Genomic DNA, 12962 nt, shown 5'->3' with positions numbered 1-12962 from the left:
AGATGTACCCACGTAAGAAGGGCGTGGCTAGCTGCAGCTGAGCCACGCCCCTTACGAACACCGGCACATGATGTCACAGCCGCGAGACAAATTCCAGCACACCCGCACGGCACAGCACCCAGTAGCACTCCAGGGACAAACGACTAAAAATAGAGCACTATGCAAAAAAAAAAAAAACACCCAAGGCTTAATCTCTGAAAATGGTGCTTTTTTACGGGATGAACACGGGCCCCCCGGCTCGGAGAAAGCAGCTTTCAGCGCAGGCAAACTGCTCCTGAAAACAGTTTGTTCAAATTTCAAGCGAGACCATAATCCGCTTTGCCGGCGCAGATTCACACGCAAGAGCTGAGCATTTCGAGTCTGCAACTGAAAAGGAAACCGTCTGCTAGAAAAGGAAGAAAATACTTTTTCAGCCTTTGTGACCGAAGAGGAACTTAAAACCGCAATAACTTCCTTAAATCAAAGGAGTGTGGAACGATAATATTGTTCGCTATATTTTAAGGCAGCATTTTTTTTTTAAACCATTGTCACCTGACCAGTAAAACCTGAAAACAAAAGTCACCAGATGTGCACATCATTGGTTAGGTGGAGAGTACCGCTTGTTAGCAACCTCCAGCATGTAAACACAACATCCACGCCTTTTACACTACGGCTACGCTAAGCACCTCCCCCCCCAACATTCACCCCTGCAGCTAGGCTAAACACAGCTCCCACACCGTTCACACCACGGCTATGCTAAGCGCAATTGCCCTAGCGTACACGCCGCGGCTAAACTAACACGCTCCGCCCCCCAAAATTCACCCCTGCAGCTAGGCCAAACACAGCTTCCACACCGTTCACACCATGGCTACGCTAAGCAGGCTAAACACAGCTCCCACACCGTTTACACCATGGCTACGCTAAGCAGGCTAAACACAGCTCCCACACCATGGCTACGCTAAGCAGGCTAAACACAGGTCCCACACCATTCACACCACGGCTAAGCTAAGCAGGCTAAACACAGCTCCCACACCGTTCACACCAAGGCTACGCTAAGCAGGCTAAACACAGCTCCACCGTTCACACTAAGGCTAGCTAAGCAGGCTAAACACAGCTCCTACCGTTCACACCAATGGCTACGCTAAGCAGGCTAAACACAGCTCCTGTACCGTTCACACCATGGCTACGCTAAGCAGGCTAAACACAGCTCCCACACCGTTCACACCATGGCTACGCTAAGCAGGCTAAACACAGCTCCCATACCGTTCACACCATGGCTACGCTAAGCAGGCTAAACACAGCTCCCATACCGTTCACACCATGGCTACGCTAAGCAGGCTAAACACAGCTCCCACACCGTTCACACCATGGCTACGCTAAGCAGGCTAAACACAGCTCCCATACCGTTTACACCATGGCTACGCTAAGCAGGCTAAACACAGCTCCCATACCGTTCACACCATGGCTACGCTAAGCAGGCTAAACACAGCTCCCGCACCTTTCACACCAAGGCTACGCTAAGCAGGCTAAACACAGCTCCCACACCGTTTACACCATGGCTACGCTAAGCAGGCTAAACACAGCTCCCACACCGTTTACACCATGGCTACGCTAAGCAGGCTAAACACAGCTCCCATACCATTCACACCATGGCTACGCTAAGCAGGCTAAACACAGCTCCCGCACCGTTTACACCATGGCTACGCTAAGCAGGCTAAACACAGCTCCCGCACCGTTTACACCATGGCTACGCTAAGCAGGCTAAACACAGCTCCCACACCGTTCACACCAAGGCTACGCTAAGCAGGCTAAACACAGCTCCCATTCACACCAAGGCTACGCTAAGCATAGCAGTCTCGGCGCCGTTACCCTGCCGGTTGATCTCGTTCTGCAGGAGCTCTTCCATGGCCTCCTCCTCGGCGATGTCCAGGGGGGTCTCGCCCTCGCTGTTGACCACGCCCACGCTGGCCCCCTGGCTGATCAGGTACCTGCAGACACAGGGCGGAGCGGGGTCAACTCCCAGGGGCGCTGGTCACGTGACCGTACGTGAGCTCGGCAGTCGAACGGCGCTATCGCGACTGAGCGAGAAGGCAGGAGGCAATGGCACGCTTTAGCACGAACGTGGAGACGTGGACATTAACCAGAGTCACTTCGGTAAGTAAGGACGCCAGGAGCCGGTTTAACCCTACTGCACTGTGATGTCACAGCCTTGCCAAGAACTTACAGAACTACGAGCCTGAGCACATTAACCTTAGGGTACGTTGAGCCTGACCAGGTTAATCTTACGGTGCTAGGACCCTGACAACATTAGCCTCACAGCGCTACAAGCCTAGCCAAGTTAACCTTATAAAACCTTCAGCTTGGCTTGAGGTTAAACCAAATGGACTGCATTTATATAGCGCTTTTATCCAAAGCGCTTTACAATTGATGCCTCTCATTCGCCAGAGCAGTTAGGGGTTAGGGGTTAGGTGTCTTGCTCAAGGACACTTCGACATGCCCAGGGCGGGGTTTTGAACCGGCAACCCTCCGACTGCCAGACAATCGGTCTTACCTCCTGAGCTATGTCACCATCAACAGTTAAAAGCCGGCAAAAGTTATTTATTTGCGTACTCATGATATACCTCCACCTACCTACATACCTCTAAGTCCGCTACCACTGGTTCCTACATTTAGGGTCTGCAAATCTGACTTTTGCTCGTTGAATAAGGACAAATAAGGAGAAGTTACATTCCTATCAGCGATCATAGGGAAAGTGTAATGCTTGCAGGACAAAGCCGTCATTCTCAACAGGAGAAAATAAAGAAGTAAACGTGACCAGGCCGCCTAGTAAAGAAGTAAACGTGAGTCAGGGCCGACGGCGCTAAGCTAAACCGCTTCAGCTAACTTCCTCCTAATGAATAAGGGCTAACGAACTGGCACGCTAAACAGGAAGCGAGCGCGCGTTAGCCCCGCCGCGGCCGCTTCCTGCAGAACTGCGGCGCGACGGCTCCTTTCAGAGCGCGCCCGTTAGCCAGGAAGCGCTTTCTGTCTGTGATTCGACCCGCTCTGGATGCCATCAGGGCCGGGGGGCACGTCCTGCCGTCCTGTCCTCGGCGTTAAGTGTGCGGCGTTAAGTGTGCGGCGGCCCGCGCCGTTTCCCGCGCTTCCACACTCCCACAGCCCGCCCCCCTGCTGGACAGCGTGGGCCACTGCGGGCGCGGGAGGCGGGTGGGGTGGGTGTCGAATCGTGACTGATCACCCCGGGGGCTGATCGCACTGTACGGTAACTTGAGGTGCTAGCATGTTAGGATGTTAGCGGGTGGAGACTCACTCTGCTATAGATGTGAGTTTAGCGGGTGGAGACTGTGCTATAGATGTGAGTGTAGCGGGTGGATGTGACTCACTCTGCTATAGATGTGAGTTTAGCGGGTGGATGTGACTCACTCTGCAATAGATGTGAGTTTAGCGGGTGGATGTGACTCACTCTGCTATAGATGTGAGTTTAGCGGGTGGATGTGACTCACTCTGCTATAGATGTGAGTTTAGCGGGTGGATGTGACTCACTCTGCTATGTCCATGTAGCCGCAGGAGGCGGCGGCGTGCAGCGGGATCCAGCCCTCGTTGTCGGGCTGGTTGATTCCGGCGCCGTGCTCCACCAGGAAGGTCACCATGTCCAGGTTATCGTCTATGCAGGCCTGGGGGGGGGCGGAGGGAGAGAGACCAGTGAGACCAGCGAAGAACACAAGGACGGCTACGCCCGAGGGGGCACCACAGACCCCACTGGACAGGGCTCCCCGGACCTGCTCCTGGAGAGCAGCTGGGAGTGTGCGGAGAATGTGTACCTGGGTAATGGAGGCTAGGCCCCTGCTACAGGCTAACCTGATAGGCAACAGGGCAACAGGGATATTTTGGTGCTACAAAACTGAATATCCAGGAAGAGGCGTGCCCCAGGACAGAACATCCATTGGCTGGTAGCAGTATCCTTGGTCAGACCCCTTTATGAATATTCAAATTAGATTAATTACATTTTTCAGTTTCAGTGGTAGACAAGCTGAACTTCTTGAACTGTCGAGAGTGCACAAACGTGCACACACACACACACACACACACACACACACACAATTGTGCTTTGAAGGGTGCATCTACATTTTAACCGGATGTAAAACATACTGAAAGTCCATTAAGAACAACAATCAATACAGCTGAGCAACACATTGCAAAAGCAATCTACATCCTCACACCACGTGATTTACCGGGACCAAACATGCAGTTTCAACGCTTGTGAAGTGGAGAATAAAAAATGTACTTTAATGTGCCCACTCGTTACCAGGAAAAAAAAAAAAGTTTAAATTTAACATATTTTTGTTTCTTCTTTAGGATACTTGCCAGAACCCAGTCACCTGGTTCACTTCACCTTGACCACACTCCTCACTTACGTACGTCTCCCAGGAACCACAACAGCCTCTGAGGTAAAGTCAGCCCCCAGGGGTTGCCAGTTCAAATCCCACACGAGCAGCTGTAACTCCGCCCACAAGCGAGGTTATGCAAGCATCCACAAAACCGTACACGGAGAATCCATCCGGCCGCCAAAACGACCTCACGCGCACACGCTGGCATCCGCGTGGAATGCAAGCGCCATAAATCACGGCGGATTACAGAGCAGCCCGATTATTCCTGGAAGGAACGACAACAAATATGCAAATCGCACGCAAGTGACGGAAGCTGCTGAACAGGAAGGAGAAGATGCTTTCGGCTGCAAGCGTCGCTAACTCGCGCGTCTGAAGGCTTCGAAGGACGTCACCCGCCCCCCCCACGCCCAGGCTTCCGAATTTAGAAACGTCCGCCTCTCACCTCAGCACAGAGCCAGCGATTTAGAGCTGTGACATCACCGCAGAGAGAACAGAAGGGGACCTCCACCAATCGCGGAACACGACGGTAGCGGCAAATAACTGACTGGGGGGGATATTTTCTGGCTATAATTCCTGGGTGCCTAAGGGGTATTCGCAGGAATTAAGTCTCCACCAATCACAGTCGGCCTTGTTCTCCTGGCCGTCAGCAGCGTATTCGGCGATTGGTGGAGCTCCCGCGCGTTTTACACCGATAAGGTGGAGTCACGACCGTCCTTTGCCTAGGTCATTACCCCTGTAAGGCAGAGAGGTACACACACACACACTGGATGACCATCCGACTGGAACACCAAACATGGCTGCTTTATTCAGTCATTTGTGGGCGGAGTTGAGAGTGCGCATATATATAAAGGGTGCGCTCTGACATCACTGCCCCCGACTGAGCATGCTCACAAACGGCATGCCCTGCTCGAACCAGAGCCGTGCTACTTGCCATTTCCCCCCCCCCAATACCTTCGTTTCTAACCCTCCCGTTTTACTTTTGTTCCTCCTGGAATGGGGGCATCTGAGGACATGGTGACTGCGGCCCCTTCTTTTTCCACTGTGTGGAGTCCGCTATGCGAGACATTGCTAGAAGATGAGCACCCTTTCAAGCCCACTGCCGATTGGCTCCCTGAAAGACAGGCATCCTTAAAGCTCAGTGCGGATTGGCTGAAAGACAGGCACCCTTAAAGCTCAGTGAGCATTGGCCAGAGAGGGGCATGGTTAAACATCAGTGCGGACTGACCAGAGCCTAGCCCCCTTAAAGCCCAGAACTTTACGCAGCCGAAACCCATAAACGCGTTACAAGAGCAAGAACCTCTATCCAATGACTGTGCATACTCAAGGCTACGGACACCTCTCTCCCTCTCCCACTCTCCCTCTCTCCTTACTGACACCTCTCTCCCTCTCTCCTTACGGACACCTCTCTCCCTCTCCCACTCTCCCTCTTTCCCCCTCTCCTTACTGACACCTCTCTCCCTCTCCTCCTCTCCTTACCGACTCCTCTCTCCCTCTCTCCTCCGGACACCTCTCTCCCTCTCCTCCTCTCCTTACCGACTCCTCTCTCCCTCTCTCCTTACAGACACCTCTCTCCCTCTCCCTCTCTCCTTACTGACTCCTCTCTCCTTACTGACACCTCTCTCCCTCTCTCCTTACAGACACCTCTCTCCCTCTCCCTCTCTCCTTACTGACTCCTCTCTCCTTACTGACACCTCTCTCCCTCTCTCCTTACTGACACCTCTCTCCCTCTCCTTACTGACACCTCTCTACTTACTGGAATCTCTCAACAGTCTGCGAAACACACACGTGATCCTGTGTGTCGGTAGGTCACATGGTACACGCCGATCGTCCCCAGGCCCAGCGAGCGCGGCAGGGCAGAGCCCGCGATCGACGCGCGGCGGGTGTGACTGCGACAGCCTCGGGGTGGGGGGTTAAACGACAGGTCCCCACGGCGACAGGGCTCCACACACACTGCCGGGAGAGACAGCTCCGAGAACCTGGCTCGCGGGGACGTCGTGGAAAACGCGGACTGGATTCCCGGCTCCTGGACTGGATTCCCTGGGTCTACCGTCTCCCGAAGGCCAAGAAACACAGCTGATCCTATTAATGCAGAGCGCGTGTGCGTGTGCGTGCGTGTGTGTATTTGTATGTGCGCATGCGCGCGTACAAGTGCACACACGCACGTTTCCTCAAGCTAGTTCAAGTCTATCGCTTGCTGGCCGCGGTTCCTGTTTTCCAGGAAAACTGTTTTTAATCGCAGCTCTAAGCTAAAACAGGGGCAGGCTGATCCAGCACAGCCCAAGTCCCCGAGTGGTGAGGGCGAAACAGCACACCCGTTCAGAAGTAGCAAAGTAAGGAACGAAACACACAAAACGCTCTCGCAACGTTGCTGCCGCGCAGGGGTGAACACTGACGAGACATCCTGGTCACATCGTGGGGACATTTTGTGTTCAGACTGGGTTTAGACTAAAAAATGCACCTTCTCAGACCAGCAACAAAATTGAAATGGAAATGGCTCAGGCCCGAAACCAGACCATTTGTCTAATAGCGCCATTCTAATCCAACAACGCCACAATGAAATTTAAATCAAGTCAAGAAGCCAGGAGAGGAGTTCATAAACACACAATCCGTTTACACAACTGGATATTTTTCTGTAGCATTTTGGGTTAAGTGCCTGGGGGGTGGGGGGGGGGGGTGCAGGGAAACAGCATGTAGCATGTAGCCATGGCTTTTTCCCCAATGGTCCTTTGGGATGCATGGTAGAGAGGTCAGGTGGGACACAGTTTACATTAGGCACTTAGCAAAGAAGTCTCCCGCTTTGCTATGCTAACACAAGTAGCACGACAGCCTAGCATTAATGCTAACGTGCTAACAGAATTCACACGGCATGCATTTTCTGCAAGTGCAACACACATCTACGGCTAGGGACTCCGGCCAGCCAGCCAGCAGGCCTGGCCCACACACACACACACACACACACACACACACACACACACAGAGTGCGGCCACATCGGTCACCTTGGAACTTAGCGGAGCTGCTAAACTGCCGTAAAAAGATCAGAGCGCAGAAGCGCCGCTGAGATCGCTCTCGGTACGAGTCAGCAGAAGCGCAGCTTCCTTTTTTGTGGTTAATCTTGCGCTCCGCGCTCACCGTCCTTGCATCACCTCTGATGAAGAAGGAGCACTATTTCAAAAAAGGGCCCAGGGCGTTCGGGTTCTAGAAACATCTCCGCACATCAGCACAGAGCCCCAGCTTAGCACGCTAGCACGGCGCTCGCCTGCAGGCGGCCATGTTTTCACCCAGCCCAACGCGCTGACCCGAAAACCGCCAACAGCTTCGTAAACTCAACACCCACACAAACCCAAACCCAGACGGCCTGAAAAACTCTATTCAGTCTGCAAGGAGAGGGTGCTCCATCCCTCCCTTCCCTGCAAGGGGAGGGTCCTCCACCCCTCCCTTCCCTGCAAGGAGGGGGTCCTCCACCCCTCCCTTCCCCGGAAGCAGCAGGAAGAGCAGACAAATGCCCCCCCAGCCAAACCTCACACTGACGGATCAGGGCCCAGGAGGAGCCCCACCACTCCCGAGGCCTGGAGCGCCCAGCGCGGCGCTAGCAAGCATTAGCGTCCCACCTCTGACACTGGAGCACGTGGGGGGGGGGGGGAATGTACACCGCCCCGGCGCACAAGGGGGAGAGGGCTCAAATACCCAGCATTCCTAACCCAACCCCCGAGCGACCGGGGGGGAGGGGGGGCCCCCGTTCCTGGGCTCGGTGGCCGTCCTGGGCCGATCACCCTTACGACTTAAGTTATGCAACCGAAGACGTGCGCACAAACCCATTCTTTGACTTAAAAGAACCTGAATCCTTAAACTCCCCTGGGCACCTACCACAGCACTGCACACATTGTTATTACTATTATTATCATCATCGTCATCATCACCATCATCATCATTATTATTAGCAAACTTTATGAGTATTATGCACACAATATTTTTAAAGCACTTTCCCAATAACTGAACAAAGTAAAGCCATACAAATACAAATTGGCCAGTAAGGCTACTTATGCTCGTTGTCATTTAGTATGCACTTGCTAAGCTCAGCTCTGGCTAAGGTGATCTGCTGAACGGCCAAACGCAGTTGCAGATGTTTGGGATGACACGCGTTCGGTGGGGGTCACGCGTCTGCGGCCCTGAGGCCCCCAGCTTTCCTCCGAAATGGCACCCGGGAGGAGGAAACTTCAGCCGCACACACGCGAGCAAACACACACACACACACACGTACGGGCACACGCACACGCACACACACACACTTTCCTAGTCATGAGGGCATTACCAACTTCCCGGTTTCCCAGCTCGAATTGTAAAAGGAAAAAAAATAATCTTTTTTTTTGTCAGTCTAGCTCAGTCACCCTTCCAATAAAAAAGGAAATTAAATTAAGGCGCTCATAAAAAGAAATAACCCGGAAAGTTCAGTGCAGCACCCTCCACCAGAGAGCCTGCAGAGTTCCGCTAGGATACGGCCAGTTACGGTAACAGGGCATTAGCACCGAGCTAGCGCGGTCGCTAACGAGCTGTTTTAGCACGTTAGCGGCTACCTTCCCTGGCGCAGGGCAGCGGTTACAAGATTCACGCTGAGCTAAGCTAGCGTCTGCGAAGCCAACGACAGGCCACGTGACGAAACCCACAGGCTAACGGAGCGAGGCGCGGCCCCCCCCCTCACCACCGCAGAGAGCCTCTCGAACAAAACGAGATAATCAACTCACAGCCGCCCATCGGCCGCTGCACCGCTGCAGTGATTGGTCCCGGGAAAATCACAGGGGCTCATGAATATTAATGACCGACATTTCAGCATCACGTCGAAGAGACTTTCGCACAAGGCCACATTAAAGCACGATTCTGCAATTTATTTACGCAGAAATTCGGCTGTCGAATAAATCCCAGAAGCACACGCGGAAGTTCACCCGGCTACAGTGCTCACAGGACTTCAACTCCCACAAGTCCTCATGTCTGTCCGGCTACTCTGACTGGACTGTGCCCGCGGTCCGCTTTCATCGCCGGTCATAACACCTGCTTGAGCGGCACCTCAACACCTCACGTCAACAGTTTCTGTGAAACAGCCACGATTATCCGACATCAGTCAGCCGTCAAACAAAGACTACACATCGCTGGGACAAAAAAAAAAACCCTGTCGAAAAAAAAGAGGAAGACAAACGACGTCTTAGAAGAACAAAGGAAGGTGAAAAAAAAGAGAAACTGTAGGCCTGGCATTGACGGCTGGCATTGCACTCGAACTGCCATAGCCTTAGCTCAGCCTCCTTTAGTTAGTTACAGCATGATTAACTGCAAACAATAAGCTTAAATCAAATAAAACTTTAAAGCAACGACTTTTATAAGTAACGTTTACTTTAAAAATGAGCGTAAACGGGCTAATAAATGCATATGAACACTTGGGGGGGAGGGGGGGGGAACAAACGCTAAACAAGAAGCATGAACGTTTAAATAGCGTAACGTGACATCAAATCAAACAATGCTACACTCGCTAGATAACAGTTTTCGAAACGGCGACCGCTCGGACGTTTTCCGCGTCTCCTTCTCGTTTTACGCGCCGTAGGCCAGGAGAACGAGCGCGGTGGCTCCCTCGGGTTTTGAGGAAGTTACGCAACGGAGAGGCGGCGCTTCCTGTGGCGCTCCGCACTCGCTCCTGTGACAGGCCTACGCGAGTACTTCCTGGTGTGACTTTCCCCAACAGGGGACCATCTCGTTACTTAAATGGTAAATGGACTGCATTTACATAGCGCTTTTATCCAAAGCGCTTTACAATTGATGCCTCTCATTCGCCAGAGCAGTTAGGGGTTAGGGGGTTAGGTGTCTTGCTCAAGGACACTTCGACACGCCCAGGGCGGGGTTTGAACTGGCAACCCTCCGACTTGCCAGACAATCGGTCTTACCTCCTGAGCTATGTCGCCCCCACTTACAAACACGAGGATCCCCTTCTCCATTACAGAGATCGGATCAAATAACTGAGCATCAGATGATTGCCACCGTTAATATGCCAATATGCAAATAATGATAACCAAATTTTTTTTTTTTTTTTAAAACAAAGCATACAAACACTGTTGCCAGGCGAAACTTAAATAGAAAAGATTGTGGGGAAAAGATGCTCCACTCAGACTTGACAAGATTTTTCTGATTATGAAATATTAACGCACCCGTTTATTTCTAACAAATCTTATATTTTAGGCTATATTTCATCCTTAAAATAATAACAACAATGGCTTTTAATATCGTAGCTACAGGCAATCATATCAGTGATGGCCAGTCATATTGCTTTCAGTTACCGGTAGTCACTGTGACATCGGCATTAGAAAGTCCATTTAAGAACATTCTAATCGCGTGCTTGTGATGTCACACCGCAAAGGGTTAAATGTGCAAAGGAAGCAGCAGCAGAGGGACGTTAGTAAAGAGGAAATAAGAAACCCAGGCTGGGAGAGTCTTTCAACACCCACCAAGCCTCACGTGAGCCCCGAACTGTAGATTTTTTTTTTCAAGAAGCGCATCTTCCTGTTGAACGTCGAGATCAGAGAAGACATTTCGAAAGTGGCCCATCGCCGCGGGCGTGACACGGGCCTCAACCCCCACCCCCCCCCGCGCCAACAGGCTGCCAGCTTGCCTTCTTTTTGGCCTTTCTTAAAGGAAGGAAGTGGCTTCGAGAGAAGCGCTATACCCCTCTTCTGAGTGAGCCGCAGGTAGGGCGTCCACACGGCTGGCGGTTGGGGCGTTTCTGCACACGCGTGCGTGTGTGTGACCGTGTGACCGTGACACCACACAAACCGCCATGTTCTTGGATTTAAAAATAAATAAGAATAATAAAAATAAAGAAATAAAACCCTGCTGTGGGTGTTCATAGAAGGTGACTGAGGCCTGACATGACCTTCAGTCTTTATGGAGGTGGTCAACGCGTCCAATGAAAGCTTATAACAGCCTGGGGGGAAGGGTTGACACGTGGGCCAACCGAAACCTTTCCCCGGGTTCTTCCGACGTCAGAGTCGGCGCTCGTCCCGCCGATCGGCCGAAGCCTCAAAGTCTTGTGAGCTCAGAAACGTTATTATAAGAAGTCCGTTTTCGGTTTGGGGAAACGGTGGGGGGAGAGTTAAGGATGATCCAGAATTGAGCTCATACGTTTTCATACCACTTGCTGCCATTTGTTTTACTGGGGAGGGTAGAGGAGGGGGGCAATGGATTTCAGCATCCGAGTGGTTGTCACAGAAATCCGTCAAGTGGCCTGGGTTTCAAAAAGACAAAACGAAACCTGGCTGCACGTCTCTGTGAGTCAGCAGTGTGGCCTGATGGGACTACCAGGCCAAGACCATACGGAAGGGGGGGGGGAATTCAACACTGAGGGTCCCGTGCTCTCTGTGGGGAAGGGCAGACCTCCAACCCGAATAAAGAGGAGGAGGACGCTCCACCTGGCTGGCCCCGCGGCCAAGCCCCCGTCCGTCGGAGGAATTCCCGTGTAAACAAGGCTCCGGGCCCCGCCCCCCCCCCGTGATGTCACAGGCTTTTCGCGGTCTGTGCGTGCATGAGTTCCTCTGTTTGTGTGTGCGTGTGTAGTGTGTGGGTGAGAGTGAGTGTGTGTGTGTGTGTGTGTATGAGAGAGAGAGAGAGAGAGTGAGAGTGAGAGTGAGTGCATGTGTGTGTGAGTATAGGTGCTCCAGGGCTGAAGCAGTAGAGGGGCCTCTCCAGCACAGCCAGCTGCAGCTGCCCATATAAGGGCGCGGGATTCCCGTGGAGGAAGCAGCCCTGCGCCGGGGCACGCCGAGCCGCGCGCTACCGTTAGCGAAGTGAAGCGCCGCACTCTGAGCTTCAGAGGGGAGAAACAAACATGCCTCAACCCCCCCCCCACAAGAGCACACACACACACACACACACAACACACACACACGCACACACAGCCACCACGCACATTCACTTGAACACGCGCGCCGACTCACTCGTGCAATGAGACTTCACTACCCATAATCCCACGCTCTCTCTCTGCCCGCCATGGCATCTGAACCACAAGCTGAACCAACAGCCTCCTTCAGGTTAAACCTAAAGGACCGTGGACCGTAATGCAGAGGAAGAGATAGCCGAAACATGGTGGGTTGGTGGGGCCTATAGCAGCTGCCTCGGCACGGAAACCAAGGAAGTAAACACACACTTCCTGTCCATCTCTGCCTCAGAACGCATTTCCCACAATTCCCCCAGGGGAGGCAAAAAAAAACAACAAAAAGCTAGCCCACACGTGAGAGCGCATCTTCTGAGGGCGATGACGCCGCTCGGCAGTCGCCGCCCAACGAAACGCGGAAAGTAGACGGCGGAGACGAGCGGCGGCGGAAAAACACGGAAGCCGCGCGGGAAAGCCCCGCTCTCCGGGGACGCCGGCCCGGTTCTGCGAGTCCGTCCCGTCTGTCCGCGGGGACCCGTCTGCCAGAAAGGCAAACCGGGCGCAATTATAAAAACCGGCTACGACAATGACGACGAGCAACAAAAGAAAAACAAAGAAAAAAACAAGATGCTCCACACAAAAGACCGCGTGGCCTGACGTAAGAGGGAAGAAACAGCGAGGACGCCCAGGC

At 52.9% G+C, this 12962-nt stretch overlaps 1 protein-coding gene across 1 annotated transcript in view; it reads right to left on the bottom strand.

Moving 5' to 3' along the window:
* LOC135246032 (protein phosphatase 1 regulatory subunit 12A-like) overlaps positions 1-12962 on the bottom strand; it is a 45939-nt gene that overhangs the window by 23794 nt on the left and 9183 nt on the right. The window contains exons 2-3 of the mRNA XM_064319525.1: positions 3523-3653; positions 1849-1967 (exon numbers count right to left, since the gene is read on the bottom strand). Of these exons, the coding sequence (XP_064175595.1) occupies positions 1849-1967; positions 3523-3653 (250 nt within the window). The remainder of the gene's footprint in view (positions 1-1848; positions 1968-3522; positions 3654-12962) is intronic.

This window comes from Anguilla rostrata, chromosome 19 (genome assembly GCF_018555375.3).
Source record: "Anguilla rostrata isolate EN2019 chromosome 19, ASM1855537v3, whole genome shotgun sequence".
Lineage (NCBI taxonomy): Eukaryota > Metazoa > Chordata > Actinopteri > Anguilliformes > Anguillidae > Anguilla > Anguilla rostrata.
This window is presented reverse-complemented; position numbering and strand designations above follow the sequence as displayed.